Genomic DNA, 20,713 nt, shown 5'->3' on the forward strand with positions numbered 1-20,713 from the left:
TTTTTGCATTGCGATTTAAAAGGCTCACGCTAGACGTAAAAGTCCAAAGCTGGGACTCTTGCAGATAGCAGTCAAAATAAACAAGGGTCAAGATGGAACATCATTCCGCTAGCCAATGTTTCGAGAAGACCAGTCAGTCGACAAGTGGGATTAGAAGTCCGAGATGGAGCCACAGGAGAAGAAGTAGCATTCGAAGACAAATTTTCTTGCCAAAGTCCCTTCGGTGCGTGTTCACTGTGGTTTCTGTTACTGTAATTTTTTTGTATGCCATACAATTTAGGCATGTACCCGAAATACAGGCGCGCTTCATCTTCTCTTGTGCGAAGCTCCGAACTCCGCCTCGAGAAGTTTTTGCCTCAGCGGATACATTTTTTTTAGTTATAAATTAGTCTCAAATCATACCCTCCTCGCTACCGGCGCCCACATTCCTTGACAATATTTTGGAAGGTTGAGCGAGGGTCCAGTGAGTCATTAATCAGCTTTCAAATATCGCGCCGTTGTAAGTGCAGGTCATGGTTGAACTGCTCTCAGAGAGGGGCTTCCTCCTGTCCGCTGAAGCGCTCCTTAAAAAACATAAAAATGGCGGCTACCTGCTTTCGCAGCATGGAGCGCCAGAGAGGTGGGTTCAAAATTTGTGTAATGTTGTATATTTTATGTTAATGGTTATATTCAACTGCTGTATTGTGTATTTAATTCCCTTCCCAATTCTGCAGACTTTCTTCCGACCCTATTAGCTGCTCCTCGAGTGACGTATCATCACACACTGCATTTTCTTCCTGTTTCCAGAGCTGCTCGTCTATCCACAAATATTGGAAGACAGGGACTACGATGGAGGTATAGTGCTGGTTGTGCACGATGGTATGACGATCAGACTTGAAAAGAGCTACGTGCTAGGTGAAGACTTTCGCGTGACCATATTAAACGGCAGTGACTCCGACAGTGTCATTGTAAGTTTTTATCTTTAGCAATAATATTTATTGCATGTTTTTATCAAGTGCCACCTGCAGACTATGCAGAGACAGCTTCCTGGGCCCACTTTGGCATGCACCGATGCTCCAATAACCATTCAGTTTTGCATTTCGCGTTTCTTTAGCTTATTCTGTGACTGCAATTTAAAACTTTCATCCAAGAAACGACAACATCATCTAAAATGCCAGTAGGCCTAGACCGTACGTTTAGGATCACAACAGAACATGAAGTGATGTGTTTTACTTTAGTTCATATTCATGAGTTGCTTACAAATGTCACTAAATGCGTTGTGTTCCCACCTTAAATTTCACAGATTAATGAACAAGACAGAGACATGGACTTCTACCGCAGCACCGAGCACCGATCATCCGTCTTCGTTCGCAGACTGCCGACTGGCTTGGAAGTTGTAAGTGCTAAGAACAAGCAACACCGTGCAAAATGTATTGTAGTCAAAAACTGCTAACCTCGAGTGTACATAATATCTTTAATACTCTTTCAATATCGGTAACTATTCATCACCACTCAGGCCCCTTTTTGAATTCACCCATGTAGTTCTTCAGAACCTTCGACATGAACAAGTCGGGCAAGAGTGACTCGCAACGTAGTTCAGGAAAGAGAGCAAAGTGCAGGTTGCATCTTTTTTATTCGAAGTCTTTAATCATACTGACAACTACGTATAATTTTTGAAGCTTACAGAGCTCTTGAAAGCACGATGACTTCAGTGGACGAAAAGCTGTCCGTGCTCCGTCTATCTGTTTGCTTGTCCCCAACTTGTTCAGACTGGAGCGCCTAGTTTGGAAAAAGGGGCTGTTATGCCTGAGGCTGCTGCTGCTGTTAGAGTTTCAAAAAACAGCTAAGTCAACTGTTGGCCAACATTTGGGATCGCTAGTTAGTTAGCAGATAGGTTTCGTTAAACAGGCTGCTCAAAAGTAGGTACTGAAGGTGGAATGAAGCGGAGCAATTTCCTTAATAGCTCTTGTGTGTTGATGTTTTTTGAGAGAAATTAAAGTGTTTAATGAAAATTCTAAGATCTCTTAGAATAGTAGAAAAATATATATAACAAAACTACGTAAATTAGAAATAGCCACAAAAATCAACGACTATTTTCACGAAAGAAAATTAGTTTAAATGCAGACTCCTCCAAGGCATACACCAAATACACTTCATGCATACAATCATCACTGGTAAAGACGGCTAAAAAAGTTAGAGGAAACTTGTTATGTCTATGTGCAGTTGGTTCCTTCTGTACAACTAGGTGCAGAAAAAGCGGCGAGTGTTAGACGCTTGCGCAAAAAAGAAACGTTGTTGCAAAACTTCTAGGCGCCCTTCCAAAGCCACTGATATTCTGAGTACGGATGAAAATGTACTCACCGTTAAAACCCAATGGCATATTACAGATCTCAAAACACCGCCTGTCCGTCCTCTAATCTCTCATGACTAACTACGAAAGGGCTGGCATGGTATGTGGGCGTTAATGTCCCGAGGGTTCACTAGGGCTTTTGGGAGACGCTCCGGATTTTTTTCGGTCCCTAACATTCTTCAACGAGCACTAATTCCATGGACATGGACAGGCGAACGTAATGGTCGCTTAGCCTTGTGGGCTCTTTCAAAACAATATTTACCGTGATTTCATTGCTACAATTCCTGTACGACTTCTGGGAAACTAACGTGTCAAGAAGAAAATATCAACATGAGACACAGAAGTTCAGCGCCCATTTTATGTTCATTAAGCGCGCACAGAATGCATAGGATGCCAAAGATAGTAAAAATAACAGGTTACTTTGTATGCATAGCGCACGTAACATTATTGGGCGTCAGAATAATTTGACAACCACATGCCTGCGGAAGATTTAGCGGTACGTACTATACTCCTCTAAGGGCAGCATATTGCGGTCGCAGACACAAATCTAAGCTATATAGCTGCCTATTACGATTTGTACTGAATGTTTTAAAAACCTTTGATATATAGCTTCGCTCGCCTTGAAAAAATTAAGAATTTTTGCAACAAAAATATAGTTGACACAACTGAAGAGATGACGGAATCGACTAGTTCCAATCTTATACATGACAAAGTTTTCTATCATTGTAGCATGGAATCTTGTCAAACGAACTGAGGATAACGCCGCTCGATGCTGCTGAGCGATCGTCTGATGGCACACCTTTGAACAAGGTCTTCAAGGTCGAAGATGACAGTGACGATGATGGTGACGACGATGTAGGTGAGGCTATTCCTTGTAAAATTGAAACTCGAGGCTACCGCATGCAGTGAGCCGTGAAAAAATGTTGGTACAAACGCCATTTTTTTTAGAATGAGGCGTCACTGGTACAAAAAGGGGACCACACCCTCTCTCTGACGTCCTGTCTCTCTCAGAATCTGTGTTGCTGAGGCACTGCACTGCCACTTAAAGGCAATAGAAAACCTCATCCAGCGCAGTTGCAGACAATTCTTAATACAACCCGTTGTTTTATGTCATACAGGAGGCGCTTTAGAGCTGGAGATCACCAGACGAGAAAGAAAGAAAGCGTTCCAACGCGCAGTATTCCGTTGTTTAAGGCGATACTGTTGAGTACGTAATGTTGAGTACGCACAATTTCTAGCGCGTCTGAAAACCGCTATTACCTGGAGCTCTACAGTGGCCACGAAAAATAGAGCCAGACAACATGTCCCTGGATGAAAACTGAGATCTTAAACATATAGGTGGAAAAGGACAAATGGTACCATAAATAAAAGCAACTAAGAACAAACGACTATTATCTAAGTCAGTTTAAACGCCACCGCAACATATCGGTGTCTCTTATGAAGAAGAGGAAAAAAGAATATTTTTCGTCACTTGTAGACGAGACTCGGGGTAATACGAAAACAAAATGTGGGACATAGTTGATGACGCAATTGGCCTTCATTCAAAAGTGCATGTTTTGCCTTAATCAGCTATAGAAGACATGGCTGAATTATTTAATGCTCATCTTGCCTCCGTAGAACCTTCGCTGGCTTCACGGATTAATATTGATCCAGCCTTGTTAAGAAGGCCTGGGCTTGTTAGCAATGCTTTCTCATTACCTGACTTATCAATAGAGGAAGTGATAGCCGCAGTCAGCAGTCTCTCAATAGGCAAATGAGCAGACCTAGACGCAATACCTGTGGGAATTATAAAAAAAAACAATATTGACATCGTAGGCACCCATTTGTTGTATCTTTTTAATAATTCCCTGAGAAGTGGAGTGTATCCTCATGAGCTCAAAGCCACTAATGTCACGCTTGTCTTTAAAGGTGGTTAGCGGTCCATTCTATCAAACTGTAGGCCAATTTCGGTATTAAGTGTTATATATTGCAATATTCGAAAAGGTGCTCTGCTAGCGAATACAGAGCTTTTATCCTAAGCAAAATGTCCTCTGTCCCTATCAGCACGGTTTCCTGCCCCAATGATCCACTTCCTCGGCAGTTCTGGTCCTTACACAGCTGATTATTACCGCATTAAATAGCAACAAACTGGCCGTAGTTGTTTACTTAGACATACCAAAAGCCTTTGACACGGTTGACCATTCGATATTACTAGAGAAAATAGAATCTTGTGGTTTAAGGGGCAAAATGTATGATTTAATCAAGAGTTACTTTCTTGGTAAAGAGCAATGCGTTGTTATCAGAAACTATATCTCCGCTCCTCAAAAAATTACACTTGGCGTGCCGCAGGGCTCTGTACTCGGGCCCCTCCTTTTTCTATATGCATCAATGATTTTCCAATGTTTCTGAACTATTCTGAAACTGTTATATACGCTGATGACGCTGCGCTATTTTTACATGATGTACATTAGAGGATCTAGAAGGCAAAATTAACGAGGAACTTGATAAAATTTCGCAGTGGTTCGTAAACAGTCGGCTCACACTCAACACCGAGAAAACAAAGTATACCTTATTTCGCTCAAGGAAAAATAATATTAGCTCTGATAATTTATTTCTAACCCTAAACAGTACGTATTGACTTAATGTCTCACGCACCAAGTAATTGGGTGCAGTCTTTGAATCGGACATGCATTGGAAGCAACAAATTAAATATGCTCTTAATTAGGTTATGGCTGCCATATTTATTAAAGGCGAGGGAATGTTTTCGTGCACCCATTTTACGCATATTGTAGTTCGCGTTTGTCCATAGTCACTTAAGTGACTGCCTAGAGACATAGAGCGGTACCTATAAAACGTATTTAGAATCAATTTTACGCTTGCGGAAACGTGCTGTTCGTACCATAACCTTCGCAAAGGCAACCGACCCTAGCCGACCACTCTTTCAAGAACTGCGAGTATTACCGGTATCAGTTGCATACAAACTAAAGATAGCTCAAATAATAAACACAGTAATAAAAACAAATGATCCATTTCTTCTTACACTGTTTAGATCGCCGCTGAGACAAACAAGAGCCGCCGCTAATAATAGATTTAACCTACCGCATTGTCACAACACATACGGTCAAAGGCTATTAGAGTACAAATGGCGCTCGGATAATGAATCAGATTCCCGATGACATCAAACTCAAACATAATTTTTCGGCTTTATTGAAAAGCATTTTTCTTGTTTGCCAGAACTGTGGTACTAAATACGCTTGTGTTTGGTTTTGTACATTTATTATGTTTTTTGTTTTTCGGAATATGTATGCGCTTTACATATTTGCAATGCCGCGATTGTATTATTTCACGTCTTTTTGTACATGTAGTTTGAATATCTTCCATTTCATTAGTGAATATCTTGCACTTGAAGCTTTCACTAGCCGAGCTGGCTATGGGTCCAATCAAGTTTTGATGTATTGGTTTCACAAATTAAAATGATGATGCCAACAAAACCAGGGGACCCACCTACCGCCAAGGTCACGCGAGATTGTGACGTCATCGTTGCATGCCCACATTGGCAGGTGGGAACTTTTCCACCCAATTGTGATCGCACTTGCCACTGTGGCACTTGGTGATTTAATTATTGATTGGTCGTGAGAGGTCTCGTGACCTCTTGCGACGTGACCATAACTTCGTTACCATGGCAAGTGGTAACCTGCTCACTGGTTGGCGAAGTGTCTGCCTTCCATGGCATTTGAACATTAGGTGAGCCCGGAAAGAGCAACCTGTGGAGCATCACTTGAGCGCGCCAACACTCCGTCAGTAGCGGTTTGAGGGCTGCCTACCGTCAATGAATATAGAAAACGGCCAATTACAAGCATATGGGCATGAAGGAAGCACTTAGGAGGAAGGAAAAGAGGTACTTGCATGGAAGGAATCTCCAATGCTATCGTATTGTACTGTTAAGGGTAGGTTACCTGTTATGCGACGGTGAAAGAATGAACAGTATCCTTGCTTCCAAAATGACACTCAAAGGGGGTCCAGACCCCTGAAGGGACTCATTAACGCTATTGTGGCACACTCTTAAGGTGGAGCTTCTGTGTTCCCTCGAGATTTTTAAATGAAGGTGCGAGTCTGGGCCCATTCGTTCAAATCCACAGCGGAAAAAAGATCAAGCACGCGACGAACGGAAGTATGTTAATCTCGCTGTACATGCCGCGAAATTATCAAAACTTCTTCGATAAAAGTCCGGCTAGAACGTTTGGAAATTAAAGGCATATTTTTCAGTCGTCTTTGGAGCCCGAAATTGGGATAAGGCTATTCCAAATCGAAGCGCTGTCTACGTACCGCAGCTACAAATAACATAACCTACCGAAACGCCGGATAATGCTTAACTACTCTCAATCTTATAAGCATCTGTTTTACTCACTGAATTCAAATAGTCATGTTTGCACACATTTTTTCGCAACCAGTGGTGGTGTTATTTTATCGGATCTAGCGGCATTTTATCAGCTGATTCTACCACATTATATGCCGGCGACATAAGCATAAATGACCCAATAAAACCTTTAACGCTGAAAATGGAATTATAGTTACTTCTTCTGAAAGTGACGAGCTGGAAATCACTGCTCAAAAATTATCATTCCTCACCACCATCATAGGGGAGCTATCAATGTTACTCCGCTTCGTTTGGTCAAGACTTCATCTCACTTTCTAAATGTACGAGATTTCATGGCATCATCTAAGACCAATATCATTTTAAACCAACATACACACTAAATTATTACGCAAAACAATTGGTTTCAGTATCCGGGTGCATCGCTCGAAGCGTGATAACTTTCAGCAACAGATTGTTCGTCCACTTAATTTTGCATTTAAACACCGCTACCTGACCAGCTAAATATTTTTCTTGGTAAATACCATTGCTACTCGTACGCCAAGCATCCGCCATTTACACAATCGCACAATCCGAATAGTCACTTTTTGCCTGTTCATTGCATGAACTGCTCTTTTATACCAAAATTTTGATGTCCCTACTTGACTGAGTCTGCTCAGTTAAAATTTTCTGCGCTCATTTTCAGTGCTCTTATTGAAAGCATTGCAATTAGAGCCTCAGACGGAATAATCCGACCATATTTTCGCAGTATGACAATTTGCTTCTTTTACAAATGGACGAAAAACGTTTTTCCTTTCAGAAATATCTTTTTGGAACTCACTGCCTGCATGCGTTAGAGCAGTTTGGTAACTAGGACTTGTTGTAATTACATTTTTGTGGTGTTTTCTATTAATGAGCTCAATTCTCCTGTCTGAAATGCTTGTTGTTGTGTGTGGATTAATTGTGGTTCTGTCAAATTTGTGTGTTTTTATTGCGCATTTTGTACTAGGAGGCCAGATTCAGAGCTTCCCTGTGAAAGGAACTAATTTCGATAGAGCATTTATCGGAATAAAAAACATGAAATTGCGACAGGAAGTTCTCTGGAAAGGCAGAAGAGTCTAAAAAAAGGGCCTACATTTTATTCTTGTGTATAATAAAAGTACGTCATCATTGTGTTGCAGATACGGGTGTGATCCTCTAAATCGCAGTACAGGGCTCTTTCGTACGCACTCATGATGTGACTGTGAAGTCTCCTGGCACCGTAATAATTTGCTACGGAGGATAAATAAGAATTAAGAAACCTGAACTGTTTTTTAATAACAGCTGGTCTATTCTTGTCATCGCATTGCCCTTGACATTTTTACTTGTTGCAGGTATAAAGAGCCCGAAGACATCTGAAGCACATGTTGTGCACGGCAACATCTGATTATACTTAGTATTGTGGTTTGGTTTGAGCTTCGAATATGTTCGCCTGAATTATTTACGATGTAATTTCTTTTTTTTTTCAGATCTTGGACCAGGCGAACAGGATGAAGAACATGGGGCTTCAGGTAAGCTTTCAGTCACATCAGGCTTGGATATTGGTTGAGGTATGCTTATAGGATATAATGAACCTGCGCTTTCTGCAGCCCATGATATGCAACGACCATTAAATAGCCAATTTCAGAAATATGCCAAACCACACTATTTAGGCAGTCAGCTAAGAAATTCGCACTTTCAATAGCTCTGTGATGCCATGTTTTTACATTGCCTGGAGAAAGGAAGAGGTCGGAGTAGCGCACCTCGCAGCTAGGGACAAAAAGGCGGAGGACAAAAAGGACTAAAAGCCGGAGAGCAAAAGTCCTTTTCCGCATCTCAATTTCATTAACGAATAGAGCATATAAGTACTCACCGCCGTGGCCTAGCCGTCAAGATGTTCGGCAGCTGAACCCAAGATCATATTATCGCATTTGGGCTGCTGGAGTCACGTTGGAACTCACAGGAAATAAAGAAAACGCCAGCACAACGTACACCTATTAGCGAGCGACTGTCGTACCTGGTCGGTCGCAGCTGTGTTGACAGGTTTAAATTGTGCAGTAAACAACTATTGCCGTCCTCCATGGTGCTATGAATGTGCAGTGTAGGGCCGCGAGGGGACCCATGAACCGGATGCCACAAACCCCGCGATCAAATGAAGTTATCTCTCTCTCTCTCTCTCCTCTCCTTCTACACTAGTCCAGGAGATATCACGTATGTGAGCAGGACGTGAAGTGTAGAAGTCTACGTAAGCTGGAAATTGATTGGAAACAGTTTGAAACTTTAATTTGAAATTGAAATTTAATCCCAATGTACATCTAAATGAAAACGAGGACTGGTGTTCCAAGCGGATTGGTGTTCCAAAAAAAGAATCATGAACTAACATACCCGGATGTACGCTATGCACGACATAAGAAAAATAAAAGAAAACAACAAATAGGTTTATGGTTTATGGGCGTTCAACGTCCCAAAGCGACTCAGGCTGTGAGGGGCGGCGTAGTGGAGGGCTCCGGTAATTACGACCACCTGAGGTTCTTTAACGTACACTGACAGCGCACAGCACATGGTCCTCTAGAATTTCGCCTCCATCGGAATTCGACCACTGCGGCCGCGATCGAACCCACCTCTTTCGGGTAAGCAGCCGAGCGCCATAATCTCCGAGCCACCAGGGATGTTAAATTTAAAATACAACTCCTTAAACCGGCCGATACCTCTACAAATTCTCCTGACGCACGCGCGTTAGTTACATGGCCTAATTTTGATCATTCGGCACAAAGTGCACCCCTTTCTCGCTGGGACCAATTTAAAGAGTACGCACAGAATCAACTTCCACATGCGACACATTCGAAACATTTCAGTGAGTTACCGCTTTATCGTGTCTGTTTTTCATTCACGTGTCAGCAGTTCGTGAGCACGCCTGTCTCACGAGTGAATACCTCATTTTTTCAGCCTCTTTTGAAAAAAAAACCCAATCATGTATCATGTCCTTCGCTGCTCCTGTGCTCCCATGTTTCTTTATTTCAGTGAAGCATAGCTCCTAAAGAATGCTCCATCAAGAAGATTGACGAATACAATATAATATTTTCTTACCACTTCACCGATTCTGACGAAAAATGTGGGCCTCTTGTAATAAGTTTAAATTTCACAGTATTTTACTGCAGCTATGCTGATTTTACTATGGACACGACCTCTAACTTTACAGGGCCAGCAGCTGAAGAGCGCCCGGAAACTTTCCTCGTCGAGGTTTGCATTGTGACTACCAAGAACTACAGAAGCGCCTTCAAGGATTATGTAACACTGTCTGCCTACTTCGGGGCGATGATGAACTCAGTACGCGGCACACTTTGTCTAAAAATTATCTCGTTAAAAACTGGATGATCGCTCATTGATAAAAAAAACAATTGTAGGCCTCGTCGCACCGACAGTCTCTTGAAAAGAAGACATCTGCATTCAGGCATTTCAGGTATTCATAGGTAATTGATCATTTTCGCCCAATGGTACCAAATAATTTTCAGTTTGAACTTTCTGGATGCTAATCTACCACCACCAGGACGGGCAAAAATAAGCCATAGTGAACCGTGGGTTGTTTCATTTAAATGAGAAGTTTCAGTTGTTATTGTTTTCCTCACTCTCATTTCTACACTAACTTTCTTGCATATTAGCCGCACCACGTGTGCTTCGAAAGCGTATCCTGTGATGAGGATTACGAACAGATTTCTACGCCAGTGCGTCATTTTAATTATGTAGCGATAAAGCTTCCGTTCTGCAGAAAACCCGGTCGTCTTCCTCGGCGTTAATGAAAATCTGTACAGAAGCAACCTAGGTAGGCTACCAGGTGACGTGACCTCACAAGGTGACCTCGGGATTGTGAGAAGACAGATCACCGCGGAACTTGGCGGATAAATTAATTGATCGTCGGGAGAGGCCAATCGGTGAGAGCAACCTGGGTCCCAAAACCCGCACCGGTGGCAGCACCTACCATCGCAGGGCTCTGGCGCATCGTAAAGTCGATAATGACAAATTTCGCATATATGTTCATTAACCCAATAACTGTGTCGCTTCATACTGTTAAGGAGGAGTTTAAGCGTCCCATCTGATTTTATTAGGCGTCTGCGAACAGTCGTTTCTAAATCGAATAGAAAAAAAAGTGTGGCTTTGCTACAAAATTGACCAGCAATACCGCAGCTGGATTCCCAGTCCAACACGATTCTGATAGTCGAATGAAAGAACCCAATATGAATCGAATATATTCACGAATATTCACGCAAGTAGCCAGCACTTGTACGAAAGGATGAAACACGCGAAAGAGTTTGCACACCGGTAGGACTATAATACCTATGCAGTACTAGCTACAGGCGCTAAAAGATGCTCGTGTGTTCTCGACAAAGAGGTAGGCACAGTGAAGTCAGTGTTTTTAGATTATTACGGTCATCTCACCCATATACGTAAAATTACTAGTGGAAAATCTAAGCACAATAAGGGCGAGAGCTATGCACGATCCATGACCTGTGATTTCAATCAGCAAGGCCATAGTAGCTGTAAGTGTCTGAGCCATACCTCATCGGCCAATCCTGTACGCCCAGTGAACATGATCAACGTGATATAAGTTACGACATCCCTATTTCGAGATTTCTGCTGATTATTCGAAACGATTTTGAACACTTGATGCAACATTTATTTAATTTCGAGTTTTAACACACACTACTTGATTCGTCGACGAATCGAATTCGCCTTTCGGAAATTCCGAACATTGCACAGGTGTTCATATCCTCAACTTTAGTAATTTCAAGTTAAGCCTGCTTAAATAACAGAGTACAAAAGAAATATTTTTAACTTGCTGCCGAACAATAAATTCTGCTCATATTGAGCGCACGTAACTTAGATATGGTTTTCATACGCATTCGGAACCTGATTATTGGCGGTGGTTTAGATCTCGTTAAACCTGGAGTGACGCGATAGCTACAGCTGGCCGAGTGCAGCTTGGTCACGTGACGAACCACGTGATCAGCCACAGCGCCGCGCCGCCGGCATCTGCTCCGCACCACGTGACCAACCACGTGATGGCGTGGCGGCGCAGCCACGCTGAAGGCTCGAAATGCCACCGTAATGTAGCTATCGCTACAAAAGGACGTCGCTTTTCCGCCACTTGTTGCCGCGCGGGAAGTATAACAAAGAAGGTTGTCGCCAACAGTCACGCAGTTTACAATATATGCCGCTGCCGACAGCCAGGAACAACCACGGCCAGAAGGTTACTATCAATCATCCATCAATTAGCACTCTCGCTGTGTTCACCTATATAACCGCAGCGGTGGCCTAGTGGTCTGAGCATCCACCTTGAATGCGGGAGGTGCTGTGTTTAATCCCCAGTGCCGCCGGGTACCCACTGGTGATACAATGTGTACAAGCTTTGCCCTGGCCTGTTTCTCGGCTTATTTAGGGTGAAATACTTGAAAAATTGCTCATTTACCCCACCTTGAGTAGAGGAAAAATACGTTGTGCCATGGCGCTCTTTGGCCACAGCTGTCTTTGCGCCATAAAAATTTAGCATCATCAACATCATGTGTTCAGCGACAAAAATGTCTAACTCGCTGTTTGCGCCTTTATGTAATATCAAACACAGCCACGGAGAGCCTAGAACCGGCTAGCCTACCCGCCTATATGATGTCTGTCGAGAAAATACTTGCAGTCTATCTTGTAGTCGAGAGTAGGGGCTAGGATTAGTGGACCAGCAAGTGTGGTAGTTTCGCGACATTTAAAAAAAAAAACTGGCTGTGGTTTAGGTCTGGTTAAACCTGGAGTGACGCGATAGCTACAGCTGGCTGAGTAGAACTTGGTCACGTGAGCAACCACGTGACGAACCCCGTGATCAGCCGCGGCGCCGCGCCGCCGGCAGCTGCTCCGCACCACGTGACCAATCGCCTGACAGCGTGGCTTTGCAGCCACAGGGTGGCGCGCCGCCACGCTGAAGGTTCAAAATGCTGTCGTAATGTAGCTATCGCTACAAAATCGCTCTAGCAGAAATCGACTACGGCTGAGTCGCTTGGCCCCTCAATCGGCAGCCGCCCTCGGCCGCTTCTGTGGGAGGCGCACTAGGAACCGCGCTCAGTCTCCATTGTTGTTTTGACACATTGACAAGGCGCTGCCTTTTGCCCTTTCTTTGTTCCGAGCTTAGTAGCACGTACCTCTTTAGCGAGTTGTCGTGATGCTATGCGCTAAGTTCAGATGGCTTCCTTCAGACACAGCAACTCTATCATACCGAAACGACCCCGTACTCATTGTGGCCTGTTGTGTAAAGCTGCTTTGCCGATAGTCAAAGCATTTCACTCTCGCGGTCAATCATCCGCAAGATTCGATAGCTAAGAAAATTTGCAGCCTCATCTGCGCTACATCTTGACTACGCTGGTGCAGCAATACATACCTGGCGTGGCGTAAAATGTTGTCATGTGTATGCGCCAAGTTTAGTCAGTAAGAACACCTGCATGCCCTTAGTTCATTTCACGTGTCGTTGTTGCCGATACCCAGGACATCATCTAAGGGATTAACGTCAGCTGCAAGCGAAACCTCTCCCACCGGTCCAGCTCTACAGCCCCCAAATGTTCGATGGCATCGCGAAGGCTTGCCTAGCCTGCATGCTGGAAATGTTACCGTGTGTGATGTTAGTCGCTTATCATTATTGTATAGAGATGATGTGCACGACGCCAAAAAGTGAGTAAAAACGCCGACTGTAATACTGGTGAAAAAATTGCCTGTATGAAAACAGCGAAAAAGCTGCAACCACCACCACCGTTTGGAGAAATATGTGCAGTGTGCAATATTTAGCATAAAACCACTATATTAGCGATATCAAGAATGTTAATTTGCCTGGAACAAGGAACTAAGTGTCGGTAAAGCCCACTCTAAGAAAACTCTGAGAGTTCGTAATACACATTATCGCGCCAAAGCGCCTAAATAACGTATCTATACTGAAATTAACCATTACTTCCGCTAAACATTTAGATACAGTTCATTATTATCAAGAATAGTATGCATTTTATCGATGGTTCGCTAGTTAAAGCGGTCGAGAAAGGTAATAGGTGCTTCATGCTGCTCAGCTGCTGATAAGACTGCTAGTAGTTGTGACGCATATCTGTGAGGGCATCATAATCAGAAATGACCTAACATGTCAGGTTTTGCGGCACTTGGCACAAATATTTGGAATATCTATTAATGTCGTTACATTCGTCAAAACAGTACCCTCCAAGCATTATAAAAGTTCTGCTTTTTTTTGTTCCTCCAGGTTGCGCTCAGGTACGATGGTATGACGAACCCTAAGATTGGTTTCCTACTCAAAGCCTCAACTGTAAGTTACGTAAGTATTTAATCTTCATTATGTAATAAGGGTTTTAATATGTGTAGTAGCAGTAAAAACAATTATTTTCGAAGTGAAAAGTTAGGCAATCAGGCAATGAGAAGTGCGGCAGAGATAGATTTGCAGCTTAAGTGGGCAAATTTCGCCAATATGCGATGGGGCAGCATGGCTGGGTATGGTGTGACCCGGCATGGCGCGGCATGGCGCTGCATGTTATGGCTTGTTATGGTAAAATATAATATGGTACGTGTGTTGTCCTACTACAGCGCCGTGGTGACGGCTAACTGCCCTGATGTGCGGAAGACGGTCTTGAGCCAAACCAGGGAACAATGCGTTTCGTGGTCTTGGCATTAGATATTACATCTACGCACAAGACTCATAATAATATGTGCAGCCGAATCGAAAAAAAAACAATGTTTTCCAGCATTCAGAAGAAGAAAAGCTGTTAGAGGTGCAGCCGAGTTTTAAAGGCCGCAAAACTCAATGCCAGAATATCATGTTCAAAAATCACTAGTCCACGCAGAGCAAATTTGTGCAGAACTAACGGGTGGCATGAAGCATTAATAGTTAGCTGCATCTTTCTAAAGAAGAAATGGCTACTGAGCGTAAAGATACAACCTACCTCATCAAATGTTTCCCGAGTTCACTGAATTCTTGTGCTTGCGTGTCACTGATGCGCCTCAATGCAAAACAATCAATACAGATCTTCTTGTCCTCAAAGAAAGCATTAATTGTTTCTCATGCCAGGGAAGGGAACTAATTCAGTACAGAAATAATTACGTGGATGCCATCAATACACTCAAGCGTTTGGTGGAACACTTGGAAAACGGTGGTTTTGGCATTTGTGATGCAGTAATACTTTTCACAAGGTAAGAATTTTGGAAAACTGGAGCTGCGTTTTTGAATAGCATGCGCTCCTATCTGATACCATTTAACACCGTCACTACGTTTCACGAAAATCAAAAAGCAGAGGTGCTTTTTTATGTGAAAATGAGGGGATTTTTTTTAAATTTTGTAGCTGCACAAGTGCTCTTTTCTTCTGAAAGGACATCAGGCAGGCATGCCAGATATTTCGGACAAATATATGGCAACATCAGCTCAGCAAGCATACAGGTCAAAGAGATGCAGTGTGTGCTGGTTATCAGCGCTCTCCGTTTTATTGCTTAATATAGCTTTTATGCTACATGATCAGTTTCTTACATTGAACAGCTGAAAAGGGACATGCACATTAACTCACTTGAGACAGCCTGCAATATCATTGTCAGACCCAAGCAAAAATTTTGGCTGTGTACGTTATTCAAAATTAGACGTCTCACATGTGCGTGCTCCCGTCTGTGCACAAAATACTGTAAAATATATACTCCCGCTGTTTAGCCTAGAGTTTTTGCTTATTAGCTTTCTCTATGCTCTCGGCTCCGAGAGTCTCAGCTTCGGTGAGGCATGGCAGTGCGGTCCATGCCATTTATTTAGTTAGGTACGTGCAAAACTGAATGGGTATTTAACTTTAAACCCGGGGCAATCTCAAGGCAAAGCAGCACAAACTAATTTTAGGTTGGCCGGATAAGAACTCTCATTCTGTAAAATCAAACAATTTGGATGGGTGCTCAAGCTCCACCTTTTGTTCCACTGTTCTTAAAAAGATAACAAAAGGAACTACAGTGAGCACATTGCGTTTCAGATGCGACTTTAGCCGCAGTATATATATGTTTTCTAGAGCTTTCATAAAATCATTTGAGCAGAATGATGTACTCGGAATCTGAAAATGGGGGCTTTGCTTTTCAAAATTTTACTATCAGTGCCCAAAATTATACTCTGCAGACACCCATTAATCTCTACCGCAACTTGCCGTAATAAGAGGTTTCGCACAATAATGCTTTGTTGCCTCGCAGTGTACGGCTTGCCATCGCATAATATATATCGTCATTCTCTTAGTGCGACTGGAAGTGAATGCACTTCATTTCACCTTTTGTACAAGGTTTTAGAAACAAAACAAAACGGATCATAGAACAGCTGCTCAGCTTCGCTGCTTAATTTCCTCGCTCTCCTTGTTGCCTTTTTTCCCTTCTCTCTTCCTCCTTTTAGTCCCCTAATCCCTCTTCCCCAGTGCAGGGTAGCCAACCGGAACCCCTTTCTGGTTAACACCCCTGCCTTTCCCTCCTCCTCTTCATCTATCTCTCCTTGTTTTTGTACGTTTATACAGCCAAGAATATAACTCAATGTTTGTAAAATCATCTAAACTTCGCATGAGCAGATAGGTCCTAAGAATAGACATTTTCATAGGTATTTTCATAGCCTAGTGATATCACTCGGCACTGCACTGAGCGTAGGATGGAAGGAACGCTACCACTGTGTATGCTTTAGAGAAACATTACAGCTGTTGGTTTGTTCAGATGGAGCAACAACATGGCGGCACAAGAAGAGTAGACTGCCGTCTTTTATTTCCTGGCAACGAGAGAAAGAATTAAAGTCCCAAAGAACTTCCATAGTAATGTCGAATTCAAGTTCTCCAGAACTTTTTGAGAGTTCCTACATTCAATGCAAGCAAAGAATCTCTGAAATATTAGCTCTATCGGCCTGCAGGATATACCCTTTGAACGGCACTTCCTTACGCTATGCGGTGTAGAATACTGAAATCGCACATTTTAATCAAACAAATGCCTTTCACCAGAAAGCCATTTAAACAAAATTGCTGAACATGCCGAAAAAGTTTCGTTTGTGAGGTTTGCATCGCTGAAGTTAATATAGAAGTGCACACTCTATTAATCATATTCCATTATGAAACCTTCTACTGAGCGCCTCTTCCAAGAAGCACATATAAGCGCCAAATTACTACCGCTATTATGCTTCTATCCGGCCATTTCGCCGTGCATTGAAATACACTGGCACGGTTTCCCACCGAGCAGTGCGCCATAAAAATTACTTCGTGAAGTAAACCGACGCACTCGTCAGCCTTAGTTTGAAAAGTAAGCTACTCGGCTCTCGCAGGGAAAGGCGACTTAAGCATTGCAGCTTATAGTGTGGGTGTTCTAATAAAGGCATTTAAAATCTGGGACTGGCAACATGGGAATTTAGGCCGCGGCAAGGACGCTTTCAGATGATGCATTCAGCAGGCAATACCTTGCTTCATTTTTCAGTCGATGTGAGGAGACTACACATTGTCATTTTTTTTCCATTCTAAACAGAACATCTGGAATGAAATATTCATAAAAAAACTGTTATTAATAGCCTGTTCATTTTTGGAGAGGAGCTTAGCAAAGAAGCACAAGAATATAAGAATATAGCCGAGTTATTCATGAAAGTTAAATTTATCTTCTTTAATGAGAAATTTTCCCGCACTAAAGAAAGCACGAACTAATTGCAACCGATGAGAAAAATATCCTCCTGAGTATGGTTTGCGCAGCCTAGGCCAACTAAATTAACTGACAACGGCTGCTCTAAATAAATAACTGTAAGGATAAAATAACTACTTGACAACAAACTCCTTGTCATTGTCGTCTGCCCAAGATAATATTGTGGATTTGCAGAAACGCAATCAAGCTTAGGAAACACGGCAAAGCGAGGACAGTAAGAGGTAAGTCATGTTTTCAATACTAATCCTTCTACATTAATTGTTTGGAATTCAGGTCAAGAATTTCGACAAGAACTGAGTATGGGCCTCGTACTGAAGGAGATAGAAAGATTGCAAATATGTTCATATGTGTGCACGATGAGAGTGACAAACACTTCTACACTCCGAGGTCTCGTTGAAAACTATGGATAAATGCATTGAATGCAGACCAGTGCACGGGTCTTCTTGCAGTAAAACATCGCAAAGCGACAGACTGCCCCTGTGATTAGCCATTTTTAAGCATTTTCTGGTTTAATGAGAAAGTTGGTTTTCATCTAATCATTAGAATCGTTGGGTGAACACTGTCCACAAACTCGCAAAAGTGAACAGTGCTCCTTGCTTTACAGCTTTACAAACGTGCTCTGAAATGGGGATGTCATAGAATCCTCATCTCGTAGTTTGGGCTGTGTTTTAAAGTGTAAATTTTTGAAGTTTGTTTAATTGATTCTTGATAAATTCAAGAATTATACTGGCAAAAATTTTTCTGAATAAAATGCGTTATGCCGTTTTGGTAATAAATGCAATGTTCTTATATCTCCGGAGATATGCTATGAATTTAACGATTAGAGGTTCTAACAATCTACAGCTCACGTAACGACGATTCAATGAAGACAGCTTTTGAAGGCAGTGGGAATGGAGTAAACGTGGGAATAATTTTTCTCAGCGGCTCGTGCTTCCAAAACGGAGATTTCTTGTTGCATGCTAAAGCCATAATTTGGTCGGCAGTAATACTGAAGGTAGCAAGTGTTGCATGAGGAATTATAAATAGTTAGTTCAACGTATCTTTTTCAGGAGCCGCAGCAACTGGTTCTGTTTGCACAAAACACGGAGTTGGAATTGTTCAGGACAAGCCGCTGTCCTACAGTGGTGAGAAAACATTAGCCCACGAGCTGGCGCATATGTAAGTTACAAAAAAATCTTTACTGTTGTAACATATGTCGTTGCACAGTTTAACAGAGAGCAATTTTTCGGCGAACATAGTTTTTCCCGGACAAATTTTACGCATTATATCTTAGACTGCAATTGACGCTGCAGTATAGTGCTCCGAAACATTTCTGGGAAAATGACCTTTCTTAAGAATTTGTCTCGTACATACTTCTTTTTCAAGAATCGAATGCGGCTTCCACCGCAAAAATACAGAAGGGAGATGTCAATTTCAGAAAGTAAATACGACAGCCACTGAAAGGCCGGGCCAGCTACACAACACTTTTTAGTAAAATGGTCTGCACTGGAGCACCATCCCCGCTTCCCCCCCCCTCCAAAAATGCATCCTGAACGTGGTGCATAAGGACAAAGAGCTCCAAGTTTCCGCAGACCTAACCAAGCAGAAACCAAAGTGCGGTCTCGTCATGCTGATTATTTTCCTGGGTTTCTAAACTTGCAAATCATTGATCGTGCCTGAAGTGCCAACACCACCCGGCACCTGCACTAACGAACGAGAGCAGTGCATTCGCCTATAGTTTCTTTGAAGTACAATGCAATCATTAACTCATTGTGAGACAAGGTTCCAATAGCTCGAGAACACTATAAAGTCCAGTAAGAGAAAGGACATTTTCGCCGTGGGAAGTGTATAAAATAGATTAAAGCGCTGAAAAATATGGTCATGTGTGTTGGTGCAGCTGTTGAAAGCCATAATATGAGTACAAAAATTTTTCACCGCCGCACACCTGCAATGATCATGGTTCAGACGTTGTTTAGATCCCCTTAAAACCACCATGTTGTGATTCATGTTTTTTTTAAAAGATTGGGGATGACGGAAAAGCTACAACTTTCACCACACTGTCTAAGTGCAGCAATTGCTCTTAAAGGAACTGAAAAGAAGAAACTTTGCAGGAATATAGACTTCTTGTCCTGGCGCGTGTGCCCGTGATTTCAATGTCAAATATTTTGCGTAAATATTCCACCGGCTGACGACGAAGAGGATATGTTGAGAACTGTTTTATCTATATTTAGGTGTGAACATATTTTTCATATATTTTCGGTAATATACCTTGCATATTTTCAATGAATGCTTGTTTATGACATGCGTTTATATACGGACTTTCGTCTTTCTTGATCACAGAACGTTTTAAAGAGAAAGCTAACGTAAACCTTAGCATTAAACCACAGAAAACTAAGGAATATTCCAGAATGTCAAGCTACGAGAAGTTTTCCACAGAGCATACAATTAGGCACCAGTCCAAAAGAATAACCTACGTAAAGTTCTGAATACTTATTCATCCACGGCAAGGATGGCAGCGTATATTAATGCCGAAGAAAGTAAAAAGTAATCAACTGATGATTTTTCAGAGCATAGTTCTCTTTAATTCTACTGGTTAGCTTTGAAACAAATTACGCGACTACATTTTGTCATCGCTGTTAATGGCATTTTCTTTGTCACCATCTGCACTTATTAAACGTCCTCGGGCAGTGTTTTGTGGTTGATGATCCGGATTTCATGTCATCTCTCATTTCAGCCTGGGGGCAAATCATGACGCTGCTCCTGCTAAATCATCCACCAAGAAACCTGGAGTAGTCACCTGTCCTGCAACTGACGGTTACCTAATGGGACGTGGCCATCCCCTTCTCTTGAAAAAGTACAATCTTTCCAGCTGCAGTATACTGGATATTCAGAAGCATTACAAGTAATATAACTTATCTATTTGTCATTAATCTGCAGATATGCTGAGTACTCAACTCTCAAGATAGAGGCTACATAAAATAAATTCTCCCCTACATTTCATGCACTTCGTAAATCTTTTTTTTTTTGTCTCAGACTGGTTTTTAACTTGGAAACATATCCCTCCAGTCATGACAAAGGTGCTTAGGCTAAATAAAAAATTAAGCCAGCTGGATACTGCCTGCGACCTTTGTGCGATCATTCCGAACTATGCAGGGCAGGCCGGAAGTGCCAGTGGAGTAGTCACAAACGATGTTGGGGAGTCCTTGACAGGCTTCCGTTTTTGCTGAACCGGAGTGAAGCGATACGACGTAGCAGTGAAGGTCGAAGTAGGCGTCCATATTCGGTTCGCTCTCTGGCTGTACAGAAATTGGGCGTAGCCCTTGTATGAATATTTAAAAATAGCGAATGCGCAGGTTCGC

General features: G+C 42.4%; 1 protein-coding gene across 1 annotated transcript; it reads left to right on the forward strand.

The window, feature by feature from the left end:
• Positions 1-579: 579 nt before the first annotated feature.
• Positions 580-18,537, forward strand: LOC144103679 (uncharacterized). Its single transcript, XM_077636338.1, has 11 exons — positions 580-619; positions 787-947; positions 1,283-1,375; positions 3,059-3,188; positions 8,036-8,077; positions 8,171-8,212; positions 9,880-10,007; positions 13,954-14,025; positions 14,773-14,894; positions 17,550-17,596; positions 18,425-18,537. Exons 1-11 carry the CDS (start codon positions 580-582, stop codon positions 18,535-18,537), a joined length of 990 nt encoding a protein of 329 aa, XP_077492464.1.
• Positions 18,538-20,713: the final 2,176 nt, after the last annotated feature.

Source organism: Amblyomma americanum, chromosome 9 (assembly GCF_052857255.1).
Source record: "Amblyomma americanum isolate KBUSLIRL-KWMA chromosome 9, ASM5285725v1, whole genome shotgun sequence".
Lineage (NCBI taxonomy): Eukaryota > Metazoa > Arthropoda > Arachnida > Ixodida > Ixodidae > Amblyomma > Amblyomma americanum.